General features: G+C 41.1%; 1 protein-coding gene across 2 annotated transcripts in view; it reads left to right on the top strand.

Moving 5' to 3' along the window:
- sdk1a (sidekick cell adhesion molecule 1a) overlaps positions 1 to 21,335 on the top strand; it is a 305,201-nt gene that overhangs the window by 179,760 nt on the left and 104,106 nt on the right. For both annotated transcript variants that reach the window (XM_036566735.1, XM_036566736.1), the window contains exons 6-10: positions 9,820 to 9,931; positions 10,289 to 10,479; positions 12,854 to 12,937; positions 16,506 to 16,700; positions 20,709 to 20,825. In XM_036566735.1, coding sequence (XP_036422628.1) covers positions 9,820 to 9,931; positions 10,289 to 10,479; positions 12,854 to 12,937; positions 16,506 to 16,700; positions 20,709 to 20,825 — 699 coding nt within the window. The remainder of the gene's footprint in view (positions 1 to 9,819; positions 9,932 to 10,288; positions 10,480 to 12,853; positions 12,938 to 16,505; positions 16,701 to 20,708; positions 20,826 to 21,335) is intronic.

Genomic DNA, 21,335 nt, shown 5'->3' with positions numbered 1-21,335 from the left:
CTGGAGCACCTCTGCCAGCCCCCCTCACCTGGCAAAACAAGTGACAGAACACAGGCAGAACAAGCCTGCAGGGACACTGCCCCCTGTACACCGGTGACAGCCTCAGTGCCACGTTGGCTGTCTCTATTTACTAAGCCAGCACATGCCAGACTTGAGCCCAGCACAATGGGAAGACACAGTTCACAATCAAGAATCTCACCAGCTGTCACCAGATTGGCATCAGTGTCATTCGGGACATAAATATTATTAAAAGAGTGTACTCGTGGATCAGGCCTAGCTGGGTCAAATCTGTTGCATGACAAAGAATACATTTGCAGTGGTGCTCCTACTTACAGGGTTCAAGTGGAAGAATTAGGATTTTTGCCTGGAAGGTTACACAGATCTTTTTTTTTCTTTCTGCGTTCTATTCACATCACATTTGAGCCAGTTTCATAGTTGGTCGTAGATTAGATACATATCCTATACAAGGCAGTGTGACTGCATTGAAATGTTGATTTGTGTTTTTATCAGACAGTACTGTGCAAACATCAGGGACCAAACGTCTTTTTTTATTTAATTTATTTAATTTTCAGGCAAGCTGGTGATTAAGCACAAGTTATTCATTTTTCAGCGAAAGTAAAAAAAAAAAAACAGATAACCTATATTTAACAGATAAAAAGCCTACAACACTAAGAATAGTATGTTTTTTCAGTATTTGGTGTGTCCACTCTTGTGTGCCTTCATGATTTTTCAATCTTGTTGGGAGACTTTTTCAAATAAATCTGCAGGGATCTTTTCCCACACCTCCAAAGTTCTACATAAGTCCAGAGAGGTAATTATAATTTTCTGGATTTTCTGGACGAGTTAATCATCTCGAGATAACAAAGTTGTTATCTTGATATAACAAGATAATTAACTTGTTATCTCAGATAACAATCCAGAAAATTTTAGCAACAACTCAGCCTTCAAAGGTCAGCCTTTGAAGTTTGTTGCATTTTCTGCTTTTTATGATCCAAGTGATCCAAATCACATTCACTTATGTTGAGGTCTGCAAATATTCCTCCTTTTTTTTAGTATCGGCTTTTAGACAGCTACACGTCCTTTCAGACCCATAGCATTGTTTTCTCACAGTGGAAGGATGGACAGAAACACCTAAGGTTTCTCAGATCTAAACGAGAGTTGATTTTCTCCTATTGCTCAAAGATGAAAGTTTGGATGGTTGTTTTCTCTAGATCTTTTGATCTGTTCTTGAACTCCAGTTTTTGAAACCCCTTGTTTTTTCCCTCAGAAATATCAGACTGGAAACAAATAATGAAGGGTGGTCTCTGACTATTGCACAGTAGTGTTCACTGCACATGAATATATCACCATCATCCAGCGTCAGCAGCTTGTCTGCACCATCAAACGACGGGGGTGATGGATGCTTAAATGTGTGCATACATTCACACTAACGACAGCTATGAGTCACTTACACATACATGTGAACTGTAAAGGCAATTGAGCAATAAGGCTTATAATGCGAGGGTAGCCAAAAACATCCTGGCACAACATAAAACGTGAAACAAATCTTATGCATTAAGCCTCCTGTCAGGCAGGGACGGCAGCATGCTGGTTCATTCCACAGACCTTCCAGCACAAGATGGCCAGCAGTCCTCCAGCTCCCATTTGTCACTTGCTCAGTGGCCGAGTGGTTAAAGCCATGTTACAAATCACTGGTCTTAGCAGAGAACTGACTGGCTCAGTGTCCATGGCATTAAGCTGGATCCCTGAGCACCCTCCCCAGCGAGTTCCACACATTGTTAGCTTCTGTCCCAAACTCTCAGAGCAACAACAGGCAAATATTTGTCTGCAAGACATTATCTGCAAATCAACACCCCACCACATTCTTTCTTCTCTGCTTTGCGTGGTGCAAGATGCAGGGTTTATCTGGCCATGCGTGTGTCACAGTAGCCTCTGATGTAACCTCTACATGTGCCTTGAAGTTCCTCACTCTCTGAAGTACTGAATATTTGATAGCTTTAGCGCCTGCCTTTCTTTTGTTCTGTTTTTTTTTCAGGTTTTTTTTTTTGTTTGTTTGTTTTTCTTTTTTTTTCAAAGCAATCTGGCAGCTGTTCTGTTGCTCGTTTCGTTTTTTCATTTAAAAGTGTTATCGGATCACCTTTTCACGCTCCACGTGAATTCATTAGGCACTGTCTAAATTAAGGGCGCGACAGATTTAAGGGGGCAAAAAAACAAGGACAGCTCTGCAATTTAAAGCCCTTCTGTTTCAATTTACTGCCTCCCAAATTCCAGCCAGCCTTCGGAGGGTGTTGAGCCAGCGTGTGCCACTGCAAGCCAACCCAGCTTTAATTAGCAACAGATCCAAATCTGATAGGTTATTTCTTTCCAGACGCCAGCCTTGCGGGAAAGATGATGACACAGGTTGCCGCTGGGCCACATAAATGCCTCCTGGGTTGTTCATATCAACTTGATGTATACAGTCATATGCAAAAGTTAGGGTGCCCCTAAATGACGTTTTGTTGATTTTCTAAGTGAAGATGAGTACATAGAGAACACACTTCTACACACTTAATGCACAATTACTGTTTTTTTGTTTGCTGAATTCAACACATTGTGAACAAAGAAATGGCTTTTGGTTGTGGCAGATTTTATATTTTATGTTTTTTTTTTTAAAGAAAATTGCCGTATTTAGGTTTGTTCACTGTAGACACTTTAAGAAACAAAGGTACTAAAGTGTTAAGAGTGCATCTTCAGTACCTTTAGTTAGGGAGCATGATTGTGCCATATTTTGTTGCACTTATATATTTAAGTTACACTGCCTTAATATACCCTGTAATATACCCTATTTTTCTATTTTTAAACGTTAAGTTATGAACAATTTATAAATATGCACCTTTCCTCTGGGAAAAATGTATTTAAGGTACACAATTGGAGCTTAAAAACAATGTGATACCTTTGAGGACATATTTACATTGTTTGTTCTTTGACGAACAAAATGTGTCTATATTTTGCCCTTTTTGACACTGAAAGATGAACTTATTTTTACTTAGAAAATCAATAAAATGTGTAATTTGACTGGAGATGTTAAAAATTTTACACTCAACTGTACTTTTATATTGTTCAGTTGATAATATTTTGCCTTGGTTGTTTGTCTGCATACCTGTCATAACATTTCACGATCATGCATTCTGACTGTGTTGGCTGGTATTTGTCTCTTTTTGCCTCTGCTGCCGGACAGTAAGCAAGAAGAATCGAGGATCTCATGGTAAGATATTTTTAGCTACCAAACTTGAAATCACAGTCAACAAAAGTACATTTCTCCTGCTCTCAGTCCATGCTCCAAAATAACTGTGAGATGTCAGCTTAGGATTCAGTGTTACAGGCATAGTTATTCTGGTCATGAAAATCCTCAGTATCGGAAGGAAAAACACCAAAAACGGTTGTGTTCTGCAGTGTACCATGGCCGTGATGGGCATGCTGATGCCGTCACAGAAGTTCAGAAAAACTCGATTAAAAAAGACACTTGACTGGTTTCGCTTTCTGCATGGGTACCTCCACCCCGCCATGTGCTTGTTTTTTTTTTTGGGTTTTTTTTTTTCGTAAGCTTTTTATACGCTTGAATAATGAATGTGTGACTAATCTGGCTCTATTGGCAGTGAGTTTTCTCCATATTGATTGTTCGTTAGAAACAGACTGAGGGATTAGGGTAGATAGCCTTGCATATTTTTTTCCCTCTCCACACCCAGGGTAAAGCGCCGTTCCCATGCGGACCAGCACAGAAGGTGATAAGGACGGTCCCAGAGAGATCAAGTCATTACTAACAGTGCAGAAGGCTGACCCGCCGTGGAACCCGTGCCAAGTATGCAGCCGAGGGTTTCGTCAGGCCGCGAACGCACTTAATGCAATTATGTCAGAACGAGGCTCAGCCAAGAACTCGGACAAGCTCGGAGAGAGAGATAACATAACTCAATATTCATAAACTGATACAACTTATGAAGATAAATGGCAAAACAGAATAGTTGAGAAGCCCTTTGAGTGGTGTGGGACGGAGTCCCAGAAGATGATGGTGCTTTTTGGGAGAGCACTAAAGGAAGCTGCGTGTGATGCCTCCTGACATTGGCAGAGATCACAAGGCTTGTGAGATAGTGCTGTTGAACAGATCCCAAAGGGCTTCCACTGCCTTTTGAAAGCATAGGCAATAAAAACAGAGGCGCTGAGGTGAGGCAAGAAACTCCAAGCTGCCACTTCCATGAGAGAACCCCTCCCCGACCCCCCCAACTACCCCCCCCCACCTCAGCCCCCCATAATGCTCTTCTCGCCTCGCACACATCGTAACAGGATACAGCGCTCCCACTCATCGCTCTAAGAGCACATACGAGGCTTCTAATAATATCTACATGTAGTGTGAAGAGCTGCTCTGTTCGCACATGGAGAGAGCGGGAGGCCTTTGTGCATTAGATGTTGTGTTCAGTCATAGCCATCCTAGTCCTCAGAAGACTTAAGGATGAAAAAAAAAAATCAAAGTAAATAAATAAATAAATGTGCAAATAAATTAAAAAAAAACAAATCTTCTTTTCCCAGTGGCTTAGATTGAGCTCATAATAGTTTCTGCGCTGTGAAATGTTCTTTAATCCTGGCCAGTAATCCTGTGTTTTAAGTGAAGGTAGAGGAAGCCAAAAGCTAATAACAGCTTGGAACTTGAAGAAATGCCACGGCTCCCTAACACAGAATGGTAATAGTAAGGTTTTTCAGCGCTGAGCTGATTTGAGGTCGCAGTACCTAGGGCCTCCACTCAGTAAGACATAGACTACTGCCTTTTTCCCACTAGAGGAAAATGATACCATCCATAGTGAAAGTAGACGATGAGACATGGAAACGGATATCATTACCCATTATGAAGATAAGGCACCACTTTAAGTTCCATTTGACGTATATAGTTGTTGTCTTTCATTCTCACTGACTTAGACAGGCTTGTGTTATATTGCGTCTTGTACCTGGTGATAAGCCGCAGTGCATAGTGTGCTCAGTGGTGCTGAAAGAACAGCGAAACTTTGGGCAAGCTTAGACCTTCATTTTTTAGAGATGAACTTTAGTGCCAAGTTATATACACCGATCAGGCATAACATTATGATCCTTGTTTCTATGCTCATTGTCCATTTTATCAGCTCCACTTACTATATAGGTGCACTTTGTAGTTCTACAATTACAGCCTGTAGTCCATCTGTTTCTCTGCATACTTTGTTAGCCCCCTTTTACCGTGTTCTTCAGTGGTCAGGACCCCAATGGACCCTCACAGAGCAGGTACAATTTGGATAGTGGATCATTCTCAGCACTGCAGTAACACTGACGTGGTGGTGGTGTGTTAGCATGTGTTGTGCTGGTACGAGTGGATCAGACACAGCAGTGCTGCTGGAGTTTTTAAACACTGTGTCCACTCACTGTCCTCTCTGTTAGACACTCTTGCCTTGTCAGTCCACCTTGTAGATGTAAAGTCAGACACGATAGCTCATCTGCTGCTGCACAGTTTGTGTTGGTCATCCTATAGTCCTTCATCAGTGGCCACAGGGCGCTGCCCACAGGACGCTGTTGGCTGGATATTTTTGGTTGGTGGACTGTTCTCAGTCCAGCAGTGACACTGAGGTATTTAAAAACTCCAGCAGCGCTGCTGTGTCTGATCCACTCAGAGCAGTGCAACACACACTAACACACCACCACCACGTCAGTGTTACTGCAGTGCTGAGAATGATCCACTATCCAAATTGTACCTGCTCTGTGAGGGTCCATTGGGGTCCTGACCACTGAAGAACACGGTAAAAGGGGGCTAACAAAGTATGCAGAGAAACAGATGGACTACAGGCTGTAATTGTAGAACTACAAAGTGCACCTATATAGTAAGTGGAGCTGATAAAATGGACAATGAGCATAGAAGCAAGGAGGTGGTCATAATGTTATGCCTGATCGGTGTATATTAGGTGCAATTCTGTTAAGGCTTAAGGGTCTACATACTACATTTCATGCAGTAATTAGTAAATTTGATCTGCATTTGACTGCTGTAAAGCATTTTTTCAGAGCTTATTTGATGCTGTACTTTTTTAGTCTTTTTTCCGCCCAGAGTTTAGTGAAAGCTGCCCAAAGTATTTCTCCACACCAATTCATGGTGTGAAAAAGAATGTTGTTGCTGAAATCTGTGTATATAAAATGCAACCAAATGAAAAACTGCCAGTTGAACAGCATTGGTTGCGGTTACAGGCTCTTTAACCAATTTACACTGCACTCAATAGACAAGACCGGTAGCAGGTAGCTGATAGGCTAACAGGCTGTTTCAATAATATTGCGAACTAGGCTTCAAATTAAAACTTTTCCAGGAGTCATGGTAAAAGTGCATATTGAACAAAGAGTGTGTTACTTGTACGCTTGTTACAAGTGGAATTGTTTAAAATTCTGTAATTCAAAAGTGATTATACAACACTGCTGTTTCTGCATTAAATATTACTATGTAATGCCATACAAATGACATCTTTATGATTTTATGACTGTAGCTGATTCACAGCATAAACAAAACTGAAGAGTTCATGACTGGAATATCCCACACATTATTTTATATTCTGTCACATGCTATGCCTTTAGCAGTTGCCCCTTCTCCCGAATTCAGTGCTCACAGGCTCAAAGACATACAGTATAGGCTCATGCATGCTGAAATACAAATCAAGTGGGTAAAATTTCCACACTACTGTGATCTCTACATGTGTTAGCAGTTTCTCCAGGTTTTAGGACACCATCCGCTTTATGAGTTAGGAATATTAATTATTACTTGTCATGTCACGCTACACTGTATATAAGTCGGACCTCATGTCCACTGAATATTCGAATGATGTCGTGTCATTCACACATTTGCCGCTTTACTGAACACATTGCTGGAACTGCATTGTCCACTTTCAGCCCCTGTTTAATGACCACATTCTAAGTAACAGCAAACATACTAAGCAATATGCAACAATGTACAAAGTAATTACAAATGAACTGTTAGTCATTATTGCATTGATGGAACCTGTCAGCAACCTGGGAAAGTTCTTTGGTGATGCCTGTGCTGCGTGCCAAGAGTACTTCAATTCCTCAACCCTTTTCTGAGCTACTGAATAAATGTACTCCCAACTATACATATTCATTAAAATGTGTCAACATTAAAAAGAAACTATCTGCCATGTTATAATTCTCTTATAAAAGCTATCAGGCACTCAGACTGAGCTCTATTTTAAATATAGCCCCGGTTTAAAAGGTTCCAGCCTTGCGCCTCATTTCCTACCTGTCAACACCTTTTAACTGTGATTGGATTCACCATAGCATGGCCTCTCATGCCTTATGGCTTAAAGAGGACATGAATAGATCCTAACACAACCTGCAGCCTATCTCATCAGTATCCACTTTTGAGAAAGAAGCGTTTTATCTTCTTTTTAACATAATTCAGTGTTGTTTTATTCAACCAACTGTGAAAAAAATGTGTTATGATTATTTTTTGTGCAAGGTTGAATGTCCATATCCTTTAGGCATTGGGATCCTGGCGTTAATGCACTGAAAAGTCCGTTTGAGCCTCGTGAAAAAAAAAGACCAAAAGTTCGGAAAGTGGGAAAACTTTCAGTTCAGTTACCTCCATCATGCATTTAGTCAAAGTCAACATCAAAGGCTAGATTTCTGCGTTCAACCCTGTAACAGAAGCCCTCATTTCCATATGATTTCAATATTTTAGCTATTCTCTAATTTCCCAGCTGCAAGAATGAAGCTGATTTAATAGTCACTCTTTAATTTTTCACAATTAGAATACAGATAGGCTTGGCTCATTTTAAAAATGTAAAAAGCACATTTTCATGGAAGAGCGATTCAGTACAAAAGTCAAATCAGGAAGGGAGAGGTACCACGGCCCTTTGAACCATGGTGTAGGACCAGTGCCAGGAGATCAATTATTCAAAGCATTCTCATCCGAGCGGGGCTGATATGAAACAGTCAAAAACAAAGAGTCACGCTGGTTGGCCTGGGCATGATCCGGAGCAGTTTAGGCAGCGGTGGAGTAGAGGCTTGGCAGTGGAGACCATTTTTCCCATCTTCTGCCCTCCAACGTAGAGCTCATTTCCTAAGGTTGTGTGATACTTCAGAGAAAAATCGAATGTACGGTTGTTAAATAGTCTTGCTTATGTTGTTTCTATAAGACAAACTGTTCTTTTTAAAAATGGACAAACGTGCAGACAGAATTCAGGCTTTCAGATAGCTGCTACTACTGCTGAACTCCAACTGTTGTACATAGGCATGTCACGGTTATTACATAATTGCCTAATCGCAATTACTTAAGGTGACCACAGTTATTTTTCCACATTAAATTTCACAATAAAGTTAGGCAATGGTGGGTTGAGACAAATAAAAGTGAATAAAAGAAAGTAGTAAATACATTGATTGAGATGTCATGGTACTAATGAAAACAAAGTTCTTCTATCTTGTTGCTCTAACATGTTTGGAGGGCAGCGCAAGTAATGTTTGTCTATTTGTTAGCTGTGTAGCTAATTTGAATGTTTTTAGCATGTTTTGTGTGAGAGTGTGTGCACACATCCACAGTGTAGTGTAACGGTTCAACAGTACAACCAATGACTGAATTTACATGCGCTCAATAATCCGATTTCTGTAGTTATCTGATTATTCAAATGGTCATGTAAACACTCCAGAGAGCTGGATTTTAGCTCAGTATTCAGATTTCTCAGTGCATGTAAACTCTTACTCTTTTGGATTTCTTTTGGATTTCTCAGTCTGCGCATATGCAAAAACAGACCGCAGTATCAGAAATGAGCAAGCAGCGGTATCACGAGACGGCTGCAAAACACTTTTGAAGCAATGCTGAAACCAGCTACATGCTTGACGAAATGAAGGATTTAAATATTCTTTATTTTCTGGATGATGTACATTCATATTTTCAGGTAAAGTGGTGCAATATTTTTGAGTTTACATTACGTTTACGTCACCCCTTCTTCTGTGAGTTTATCGGCTGGCAGCACAGCAGAAATCCGATTGCTGCCTGACTCATGTAGACCCAGAGTTTCACATTATCTAATTACTCAAGTGCATTTAAACACATTGATTGGATTACTGACAAAATCTGATATTCTGCAGTTATGGATTATTAAGTGCATGTAAACACACTCAATGTTAGTGTCTTCGTAGGAGACATCTAGGAAGCAAAATGGCTAATAAGCCAGTTTGACCACTTTTGACTAGTACTTTAAAATGACAAAGAAAAGACAATTAATTTGTTAATCGCAATGATTTGTATGACAATTAATCGACAGCTAAAATTTTGTGGTCATCACAGCCCTGATTGTACAATTTTGTACAGTGTCAGAAAACATCAAGTCAGTTTGAGATTGTTTAAACTCAGTGTAGTCTGAGGCAAGTATGAAGATTTAGGCCTGCACTTTGCACAGTTCTGATCTGTGGGATACATACGATAGCTACAGCAAAGCAAGCTTCAGACACCAGACTTGATGACTTGTCTGACTTGATGTCTAATTGACTTTATTTAGGTGGAAATTGCATGAAGTTGATATTTCTGTGTTCACTTCTTTAGTGTAGTTTTAAATTGAGTTGACAGACCGAGAAAAAGATAATTCCTAAGATCCAAAGCACTGCTTACGTAGCCGACGCACCACCAATATTCAGAGACCATTTCAATATAAGTGCTCATATATGCACACATCCCAAATGTAGAAAGCTGTTGTGTTTCACAGATGTGTGATTCAAAGTGCTCTTCTCTTTCCATCTTTCTCACCACGCTCTCTGCCTCTTCTCTCTCCCCACCGCTAGATTTGGACGCCCCGGCAGACCCGGTGGCTCCAGTGATTGTGATCCCCCCCAGAAATACCACAGTGGTGGCCGGGGTGAGCGAGGCCACGCTGGAGTGTGTGGCTAATGCACGGTGAGTAGAACATTAGGGGAATGTGCTGGCCTCCGCGCCTCACCAGTCCATTTGCTTTAGGTGAGCTTTACACATTCATAAGCAGTCATTCCTGGCCCATTATATGGCGCACGAGGCAATCAGAGGGACTGCTTATGCATCTGCTTTTTTAAGGCCACTTAAAGGGAAGAACTTTGACCTTCATGATAGGCAAGTACACATGCTTTCATGTCGCAGGTCCACGCTGTGCATAAGAAAGGTGAGATGTGGACCCTTATGTCCATTTGTGGTGGATCAGATTCTAATGACTTTGATCAAGAATTGCTGTTCAGTCTCCTTGTTTCATCTCTCTCTCTCTCTCTCTCTCTCTCTCTCCAGGCCTGTGGAGAAGTTGAATTTGGTGTGGAGGAGGAATGGAGTGGAGGTGGCGAGTGGCGTTGGCTCTTTTGGCCGCAGGTTGACCATCATCAACCCCACCTCGGCTGATGTTGGCCTGTACGTGTGTGAGGCATCCCTGCTGGACAGCAGCGTCAAACCTGCAGAGGCCAGAGCCTTTCTCTCCATTATAGGTAACCTGCTGCACCGACACACCCCACTGCCCACAGTGAATGTGTGCATGGACACGTCCCCAAGCACTATGGGGAGGAGCAGCGCTTTCACTGTGTTACTGTGCATGAAAACCAAAATTACACAGAGTATTAGCAGCGCTAAGAGCTTTTTATCCCTCCTGTTCTCAACGCAAGAGCAGCACAGACATTATTACCATCAGTTACACATTTCTTCAAGAACATCACCTAGTAATACTGCACATTACCATCGTCCTGGAAAGTACACAGTCTTACAGGGGAGAGCGGGACACAGTCTAACATGGGGTAAAATGTACAGTCATATGTAAAAGTTTGAACAACCTGGTCAAATGACATGTTTTGTTGATTTTCTAAACAAAAAAAACATCACATTCTCTACAGGGAACAAACTTAAATATGACTTTTTTTCTGCAGATTTTAGTGCGCAATTTCTGGTTATTTGCTGAGTTTAACATATTGGCGTTTTATGAATTATTTTTCCCAATATGTCAAATTCAGCAAATAAACAGTAATTGTGCATTAAGGTGCAGAAGTTAAACAGGTTGAGGTAGAACATGCTTTCAGTTATCTTCTCATTTTCCCAACCTCATCTGGGAATTTTGACAGCAATTGGACAGTTATTCTTGGGCCCAATCCCATTTGATCCCTCATTCCTATCACTTAGCCCTTACCCTGTTCAAGGTTGCTAAACTTTACCCTCCTCTGCTGTCACTGCAGACTGGCAGGGTCGCCTACAGAGCACCGCTAGTAGCCTCTTAATGAAGTAATGTTCTTTTTTATTTGAGGGTTGTTCCATTTCGTAGGGGAAGATTTATACCGCTACAACTTGTTACTCAGTTCCAAGGGGCAAGGTGAAACAAGGGGTAGGGGTAAAAATAAGAAATGGGATTGGGCCTTGATGTTACTTGTGTGAATAAGTAACACAATTCACAGCTGTATTATTTTATTTGCCTTTTTGGAGGCTGTATTATAGCACCATTTTGAAGCATGTAAATAACTAACAGTGAATACTAGCCAGACATTAGCACAGCCTCAACACAGCAAAGTTAGTTGAAACACAGTGTTACAACGAGGCTTCCTAAAGTAAACAATGAGAGAACATTAACCTAAATTATGGAATAAGTTTTAATGTTTGCACTCTTGCTACCTTTGTCTAAACAGATGAGGCTTACTTGTATAAAAAGTGTTAATCTTGCTCAAATACTCCTTTTTATATATGTTTACTAAACATTCTTACTAATAAAGTGACATGGTGGCACTAACGAAAGCCACAATGCAGTTAGCCTGAGGAATTTCCAAATAGGTAGCTGTTGCAGTTGGCAGGCCTGTTTCCTGAATTGCCATGTTAAGAGCTTTTAAACAATAGCATAAAGTATCTCTCCCTGTTAAGTCACACAACATGTGCTTTATGTACATTAACAATGCTTTCAGAGCTAGTTGGTGACAGCTATAGCTCTGTTTGTTGACTTACTGACTGAGGCTTTTAATGCTTTAAAGCAGTGTAGTGCAGGGCCACTACTTGTATTGTTGAAAATGTTTTGTGAGTTATGTATCCAGTTTTGTATGAAAATAGGTGGCACTCTTCATTAGCATCTATCTATAAGTGACCCTGGGAGTTGTGAGTATCATCATGCATATAAAGAAGTGAACTGTGCGTTGAGGCAGCGAGCAATGATGAATGTGGCCTGTCGCAGTGACATCTCTCATAAGTCAACAGCTCAGTGGTGGTTTGTCTGTATTAGATGTGAGATCCGTAAATATGCATTTATTCATCTGCTTATATATGTAAAAGGTCCACTTCAGCGCTTTGCCAGTGGAGCGAGTGACAGTGTATGCTATTCATGCCAGGAATGCATTCAGCAGTCCTGTCCCTTAAGCTTAAAGCTTCATAATAGCACCTGTCTTTAGAGGCTGCAGTCCATTAAGATGCTTAAAATGGAGCTTCTCACAGAGCTGGCAAAGAGAAAAAAAGCAAAGGGAATAAAGTGTTGATTTCCATAGCTACAGAGTCGTAGCTGTTGATTAATGACAGATACGCGATGCCTATAGAATATTTGAAAGCCCAGTCTCAGTAGCCATCTGTTTTTATGCCAGTGACAAGGCTCAGAGCAGTGGCTGGAACGCGTTCATCTGAAAGACAAGCATGCCGCCTTCCACCTGTCTACTCATTGCTACTTTCACACCCTTAGCGGCTTTCCTCCCACACGCGAGACACATACGCTAGACCACTGCAAACTGAAGTGCCTCCACATCGTGGCGCGAACAATGGGTGTGCGTTCATTATTCCATGTCTGTTATGCGTAGCTTTAAGTGCACAGCTTGTGCTCGTGTTGACTGCTTATTTCTGTTTTGGCAGAGGCTCCATATTTCACAGCCGAGCCCAGGAGGAAGATGATGGGAGAGGTGGAGAAAAGCGTGGATATCCCTTGCCAAGCTCGAGGTCAGCACTTCATACGCATATCTAATGCAGTCTCCAGAAACTTGAATAAATTCCGTAATGGTCATGCATGCTTTTCATCAAGACATGAAAATGAAGGTTCCTGATTGGTTCCTGTTTGTAAGAAAGACATTAAGTTGATGTAGACCCTTCACTTTATGAGGAGGTTCTTCAAACTTTGAAAAGGTTCTTCATGTTTGTACGTGATTTACTAAAGTTGTTCTTCAACCCTTTTTAAAACTAAGCCTTAAAGTATTTCCCTGAACATAGTGTTTTTTTTAACTGTAAAGTAGTGATACAAAAGAATTTATATTATCTGCTTCAACACAAACTCAGGTTTCAGTAATGTGAGTCATTGAATACAAATAAATAAACCATTTTATGAACTTATAAAGGTCACTTTAAGTCTCTGCTGTGCATTCATACAAGTCTGTGGTTATTTCTTTTACTGGTGATACTTTATGCTATCTGGCTGTGTAGAGCCACATCACACTCTTGACCTTTGTTGTGTTTCTCAAGCTTCAGATCGCTCACTTCACATCACTAGCAGTCACATCTCTATTTGCTTGAGTGTTGCTGGCTCTCATTCAAAATAAATGACTTCCGGCTGCCTTATCGTTTCGTGGCCGGTGGTGTGCGTGCATGGTCTATGTGTTAGCCAAGTGGCTCACATAGAACTTGAGTCTCATGGTATATTCTTAAAAAACTTATACATCTGATTTACATTTAAAACATTCTTCAAGGTTCTACTATGGCATTGTTTCTTTTGCTGTCTTTATGTAGCTTCAGCTCAGCTACATCTTGCAAATGCATTTTCACAGATGTATATTTCCCTGGTCTTATTAAACTGCTTCCAGCATTCTGCAGTAAGTTCAGCACTGCATGTTCTGGCCTTTAGTTACCTGTATCAGACAGCATATCGACGAGCGAATCTGAAAATTGTTAGGAGTGATTTATAAAATCATTAAGGCTCGGTGAACGTCAGTGTCGGTTGCCCATAAGAGCAATGGTGGCATTTCGGAAGAGTAGCGGGGTCGTGATTAGCCGCGAGAGATGAGTGGTTGATGGGAAAGGGCCAGTACGGTTATCATTATGTTGGCGGGAAAAATGGACAGTGAAAATGGTATTGGCTTCCTGCCAGAAATATTCTCCAATGCTTTCCCCTGCAAGTTTTCTAATAGCCCTGAAATGGAAGGTCAGCCCAATAGTTAGAACCATACTTATGATATTTGTCAGTGTTGCATCCAGGTGTGGCGGTGGTGCAATTTCAGAAGAGGAGGCAAGAGAAGAGAAAATTATCCGCTCAGCGTTAGATGGACTGAGAGAAATAAAAACAACAAACTCAGCCAGTCCCAGCCCCCTACAGTGGAAAGTGAAATCAATCCATTACTTTCTCTGTGCCTCGCTCCTGGGACCATTCACACTTTGGTGCACAGAGTTCTCAAAGAATCTTCTGTTTGGAGAAGTTTTCAGACTTAAGAGCCGGAGGAGAAGCCATAAAATCCCTGAGGATCAAGCGACCAGCTTGTAAAGGATACCTGGAACTTCTCAGTCCTTCCTTCATGCATGATAGGTCTTGGAGAACCTCCATAGAAAAGCTGGCCTCATTTACTATGGAGTGTTTTTTCTTATATCCATTAACTAAGAGCAAAGCAGAGCTAAATGATTTTGAATAATACAATGCAGTAGCTTCCTCTTGAAGTACACTGGAGCCACTACGAGTAATCATTTTCTCTGTCAGGCCTTTTAGTTCTTGCTTAAAGCGTCCCTGGAGAGTGCATCTTTCGAAGCTGTCAGCATATGTGCGAGTGGAAGCTATCTGCAGCTTATCTCTGATCATCTCATTTCCACTTGACGCTCTTTTTTTATTTTAGAAAGTACATGGCAGAATGTTCTAACTCATCCCTCAAGGACCCTTAGCCATTTTAGTTCTGTTCCAGCGCCCAATGTACCTGAGTTGACTAATTGAGTAATCAGTGTACTGCTGCCATCCATTAAGCGGCTTCAATGGGGTAGGCACTAGAATAGTCTAACAATGGCGACAGGTTGAAGTCCACAGGCCTTGACTTGGGAAGCCTAGTGGTGTGGAAAACTGCCAGCAGATGTAGAATCAAGCATTTAAAGAAAAGAGTGTATGTACTATGTGTAGAAATAGCTGAACAGTTCATTTTTATTATTTTTTTATGAAATGACAATATGAAAGAATTAAATTTTCAAATGGCAAGATATATCTTACCTTATTCAGTGCTGTCTCAGCGATTGGGGAAATTTAACCTAATGACACAAAGCTTGTGAAGCGGGCAAATTGGCACACTACATTCGGCGTTCAAGCCTTAAATTTGGTGACAAAAAGACTTGAGTTTAATTTCTAAATAATAATCATATTTGAATCACAATTGCGATATTGGTCAGAAAAAGTGCAATAAAATATTTTCCCCAAATTGTTCAGCCCTGTGTATTAATATATTCCTTCAATTTATATGTAGTATACACAGTATAGTTTAGTGTATCGTGTGTAAAGTGTGATTTTGTCCAGGGCTGTCAAAACCACAAGGGTGAGCGGGCTTTTACTCACCACTCCTCACTGTACTGGGGCAAAGTATGCACATCAGCACTGTACTGCCTGCCTAATCTGCTTGTTTCAACATTTTACTCTTCAATAATGCTCATATCATTCCTGCAGCACGAGCTGCTGTTAATAACAACAGAGCAATAAAAATAGTTAAAAAAATAGATTTGATTTTGGCTCATGGATTTTATTATTTTGGTGACTCATCAGCAGCCTGCTAGGTTAAATTCAACTTGTTAAACCTGTATTATTATTGCTTTGATTGTAACTAACATAGACATTAAGCATCGCTGTTTTCTGTTTTTATTGTGGCAAATGTAAAAGTAATGGAGCACAATTTCCAATGAATAAATGAACACCCTCATGTGTAATTTGGTCCACTTCAGCCGTAGTAGTGTCAAACCAGCCAAACCAAATTAAAAAGAAGCAGATCTACAAAAAACCCAAAATCTCATGTGGACTTTAGAAAGTGAACTGGGCATGAAAACAGCCTGATGTTCTTCAGAGATGTTAACTAGCAGAGTTTGCAATCTGAAATTGGGCCCAGTGAAGCACAGAATCAAAACGAACACTGACTTTGTTCATAAATAGGTTAGGAGACATGTTATTAGCATGACATGAAAGGTAGTTGGAGTACATAAATAATTAAAAACTAAGGGACTGTTATCTGTACAGTGAAGTCTTTTCCCATAGAATATAGAATAAGAGTAACAGTACATCACTACAAACCAGTGGAATATTTTGAAAAAATACAAACATGTGTTTGACTAAACCAGATGTCAAATAACCTGTTGTATTGGTTGAGGTCCTGTCAACTTCATCGATTTGGCTTCCACATTTTGTCCTGTATGTCATTTACTGTATGAGGAATGGTAAAGCACTTTTTCCCCGACATCCTTGGTGTTCTTCTCACCCTCCCTCCCTCCTCTCATATGTATTATGCATTTCATAAAGCCGTCTGCTCTGTTGACCTCTCCTCCTGCTTTGTTTTTAACCCCCCAGGCGTGCCCATGCCCAAGCTGGAGTGGTATAAAGATGCAGTGCCCCTCAGCAAGCTCAACAACCCGCGCTACAAGGTCATCTCCAGCATGGGTCTGCAGGTCAGGAAGCTGCAGCCTAATGATGCCGGAATCTTCCAATGCTTTGCCAGGAACACAGCTGGAGAGATGCAGGTGCACACCTACCTGGACGTCACAAGTGAGTTGCAAACAGGAGCAGTGAGAAATCTGTATTCCGAGCGGCAGGGAAAACGCCTGAGCGTAATTACTGGCTCACAGAGAGAATGGAGGTATAATAAAGGGCATTAAGTGTGACGGGCTGCAGAGAGCGCGCTCCCGCCACCTTAGCCTCACTCAGTCACAGATACGTTTCTGCCGATCCACAGCCACTCACTCGCCAGATAAGAAGCAGAAGCGTTTCCCCATGGAAAAGGCCTGTCTGGTGTTGATTACCTTATAATGTTCGCTGCCTCTTGCCCCTGCCGCGTGAGGCCATAAAGGCATCTGGGAGGAATGCTCTCATCACACTGATAATTACACCATCCCTGCTCAAACACGCTGGGTGGATTATGATAATGATTTTTAACTTCAAGCAGTGACCTTTAGGCAATCCAATTTCCTCTGATTACTGAATCGACTGGAGGAAAAGAGGAGAAATGCACTCAGGCCAAAGCCTGTATATCTTGTCAGTCTCTGTTTAAGAGTCCTGATCCAGGATCAGTTCGCCACCTGTCTTTATAATCCTAGATTACTTCATTTGAGGAATCTGATCCATATGACCGGAGTGGTCTCTTGTGTGGATGTTTTGGGAGTGCTAATACTATTTCATGAGGTAAAACAATTGCTCTGTCCCAGCTGTGGGCTGAACATGATTAATCTTAACAGTGTAAAAGCTCCTGAGTTGTGCAACCGTCTGAGCGTAGGGAGATCGCAAGTTCGATGCCTGGTGATGTCACAGCCATCCGTGGCCCGGAATCCAAGAGAAAATAATTGGCCTTGCTTTCTCCAGGTGAGTGGGGTGGCCCCTCATTTCCCCATCTCTTAGCACAGTGTATTATCAACTTGGTAGCGGGAGAGAATTGGCCATGACTAAATTGGGTAAAAGTCTTGATAGAGTAAGATGTGGCAGGTTAGTTGATAAATGTTTTGAACTAATAGAAGGTGGTGAAGTGATGTTGCTATGCTAAAGCAGTGGTTCTCAAATTGGTCCTCAGGGGCCCCCAGATGGTGGATATTTTTGCTTTGTATGTGTTAAGAGTCAGGACTGAGCCAAAATACGAATCGTCGGGGGGCACTGGTTTGAGAGTCGCTGTGCTAACATGTTCCATGTCAACCTATGGAGGGTGCAGGTCAGAAGTGTAATCAAAAATGTTTTGTCATGGACTTAATTGTGTATTTTTGCTTTTCATTTTCAGTTTTAACTGCAGGGCTGAATAGTGTGATAGTATTGTCACATGTGCTAAGGGAAAGTAAACCTGTGTGAATATAGAAAATACCACAGTTGCACTCATGCAATAGGTCTTAGTGTGCGAGTGTTCCATTCACAGGAATGTGAGTCTCCATTCAGTAATATTGTGTCAAGTTGAAATCCGTCATTGAATTTGTACTCAACTTGTTATTCATAGAAGGTTATTCCTGAGCTCTTCTAACTGCACAATATCAAACATTTCCCTCCCATGGGCCAAGTGAAACATGCACGTGTAGTGCTGTGAACGGTGACACGTATAGCTTGTATAGAGCTAAACTCGTATAGTGTTTATGGTAATTGTAATTCACTATGTAGTACAAGCATTAGAGAACATACCTAGAGCCAGCAGTAATTTGGGATTTTATAGTTTGCCTGCTGAAAAAATAAGTAATTCCAAAAGACTTCACTGCACTCAGGAGTTGAAAACGAATTATCTATAGATTTTTACATGCTGCCTCTGTTTTTTCACGGTTTCTGTTTGTTCCACTGAAGCACTTGAAGCTTTTTATGTAGTTTTAATAAAATGTCATTTGTACTGCAGCACTTGCAACCTTTATAGCACCAGTGCTACATGCTCAAAATTTTCACATACAACCCTGAACTGGGGTTTTGTGGTACTTATTTGAGGCGGCAAAGACACCGTAGAGGAAAGCTCAGTGACCGTTGTCTAAATTCTCCATCCGTGTTTTTCTGCTTTGCATTGCAGTGTGGGATAAGAGTGTTCTGCAACACTATAGACAACAATTGACTGATTCTAAGTATGTATGTGAATTTCTTCAGTTTTTATTTTACATTTTTAAGGTTTTTTTTAGGTGCATTGCCACTTATGAATACTACATTTTGTACACTGAAAAGCCTGTTAGAATTGTTGTTAAGCACACAATTGGAACTCTGCAAATATGAAAAGACGGTGAAAAAGGCAGCGAGATATCTCTGGAGAGCAGAAGATCTAGTATTGATGTCCGTTTGTCGCCTCTGTCACGCTGTATCGAGTGTGTATATCCAGCCCCCCCATTGACTAGCAGCTCAATCAACACCATTTCAGCCCTCCTCCTGAGTGTATTGTTGCTGTATAGATCTGTTTCATGCTAAAGTGATCAAGGACAAGAAGAGGGAGTGAATATCAGCATGCACTGTAATCACTCACTATGCAGTCTCCCCACCACTGGTCTACTATGTCGGCAGAACCATAAAAAAAAAAACACAGCCGTTCTCAGTAAAGCTTTTTCCGGGAGGTTTGAATAGGTGTGTAATATTGTATCAGAAATGCAATGTCCACATTCACTAAGAACTAATGCTGGGCCCACTGTGCCTATATGGGCACAAAAATATGTGCTCAGTGAAATCAGAGGCTTTTTAAGCAAAGTTTTTGTCTCTAAATATGCCTTTTGAATTATTTATTTATTTTTTATGAGCATTTACCTCATCGATCTTCATGAAGATGCACATAAAAGGTCGAGGGGAAACTAACCTTTTAGCCACTGTGCAAATTGAGCTGTAATGGGGTTTATTTTCCCATCTTGACTCCAAATTGATGTGGCAAGAATTCAACTCTGAATCCAAACAATGTTGTTTTGCCTTCAATCAGGGACATGCCGCGGCGTCCCAAATGGATATACCTATTCATTTACACATCTCCGCTTATTACAAAATGACCTACCGACTCCACAATGCTTCCATTATGTGTGCCCAATCAGAATAGCCTAATTGGATTCATTTCGGTTGTTTACTGCTTCTGATTTGAAACACAAATTCACTGAAACAGTGGAAAAGCGCACACATTTCTGCAGGCCCGAAATAACAAAGCGATGAAAGCAGGAATAGAATGAGGCTTTAATTCAATTTCCTGCTGTTTGGCTTCTTGTAATGATTTGTGCACATGTGTATGTGCATGCGCTTGTTTGTGTGCGTCTATTCAGGTGTGTTTGTTCGTATTTATGTACAAGCACACGTTTGCATGTATGTGTGCATGCAGGTTTGTGTATTTGTGTACATAGGTGTTTGTGTGCATGGAATCCAGGAGCTGTTCTCCCAGAACTGCCTAAATATTACATATCTGAGTGTCATAAGCATAATGCAGATAAACAATATTAATATCATGTAGTAGATCAGTTGGAGCTCTTTATGCTACAGCAAAAGGTTTGTGGAAGTTATTTTTTCATTACTCATTACTGCAGTCTGTCTGCATATATGTTCCTCATAACTGAAATGTAACCTTTTTTTTGCTGTTTTCTATTAGAGAAAATGAGTTTTTAAAGAGATTTTAACTGTTTAATCTCTTTACTTGAATGTTTTGCTTGTAAACTGTAAGGATGTGAACCAAAACAACAAAATGTTATGTGGCACAAGTAAAAAAAAGCCTCTTTTTGTTTGTGTTAAGCACAGTGTGAAATGTTGCTGTGTTTGTGGTCTGCACAGGTTTGTTTTAAGCAGAGCGGAATGTTGCTGTGTGTTTGATTAGAGCTGTGTTTGTGGTCAGTGCAAATTTGTGTCAAGTACAGTGAGAAATGCTGCTGCATGTTTGGTTAGAGCTGTGTTTGTGGTTTGCGCTGGATTGTGTTAAGCACAGTGAGGAATGTTACTACGTGTTTGATTAGAGCTGTGTATGTGGTCTGTGTCGATTTGTATTAAGCAGAGTGAGAAATGTTGTGTGTTTGATTAGAGCTGTGTTTGTGATCTGTGCAGTTTTGTGTTGTGTGGCTATGTCTTTGCTTAGAGCTGTGTTTGTGGTCTGTGCAGGTTTGGCTCCAACCTTCACTGCGCCTCCAGCTAACATCACAGTGACGGATGGCTCTGCAGCCTCCTTCACCTGCCAGGTCTCCGGTGCCCCTAAACCAGCCATCACCTGGAAGAGAGGTAATAATCAGCAGGCTCAGCCCCCATATAGCTTATTACTCTTGGGCTCTGGCTTGAGTCAACTGCATTAACAAATCCTGTCAGGCCAGTTTAATGCCCAGTATGAATGTGAAAACAAACATGGCTGTATTTCTCCCCCCCCAGTGCTTGTCAGATTTTTACAAGAGTCATATTTTGTCACATTGGCTGTAGGGCCTCCTTAGCACTCGGATTCTTCGGCAGGAGCATAAATTGTCAAACACAAACAAAACATCTTGAGGTTTTTTTTGTTCGCCTCACAGAACGCTATTAAAATGTCTTTGTTGCAGCTGATTGGCAACATAAAAAAGATAATTTCATGCAACAGCACCACAAATCTGCCTTTATATCCCAGCACTGTTTTGGCTTTATTCATGAAGTCATTTCCATAGTCTTACCAATTACGTACAATGGAGCTCTCCTAACGAGACAGGCTGAACTGAAGCGCGCTTCAGGAGGATTTCCCTCCGGGGGAAACTTTAAGCTTGTAAT

The sequence above is a fragment of the Colossoma macropomum genome, unplaced genomic scaffold (genome assembly GCF_904425465.1).
Source record: "Colossoma macropomum unplaced genomic scaffold, Colossoma_macropomum, whole genome shotgun sequence".
NCBI lineage: Eukaryota > Metazoa > Chordata > Actinopteri > Characiformes > Serrasalmidae > Colossoma > Colossoma macropomum.
This window is presented reverse-complemented; position numbering and strand designations above follow the sequence as displayed.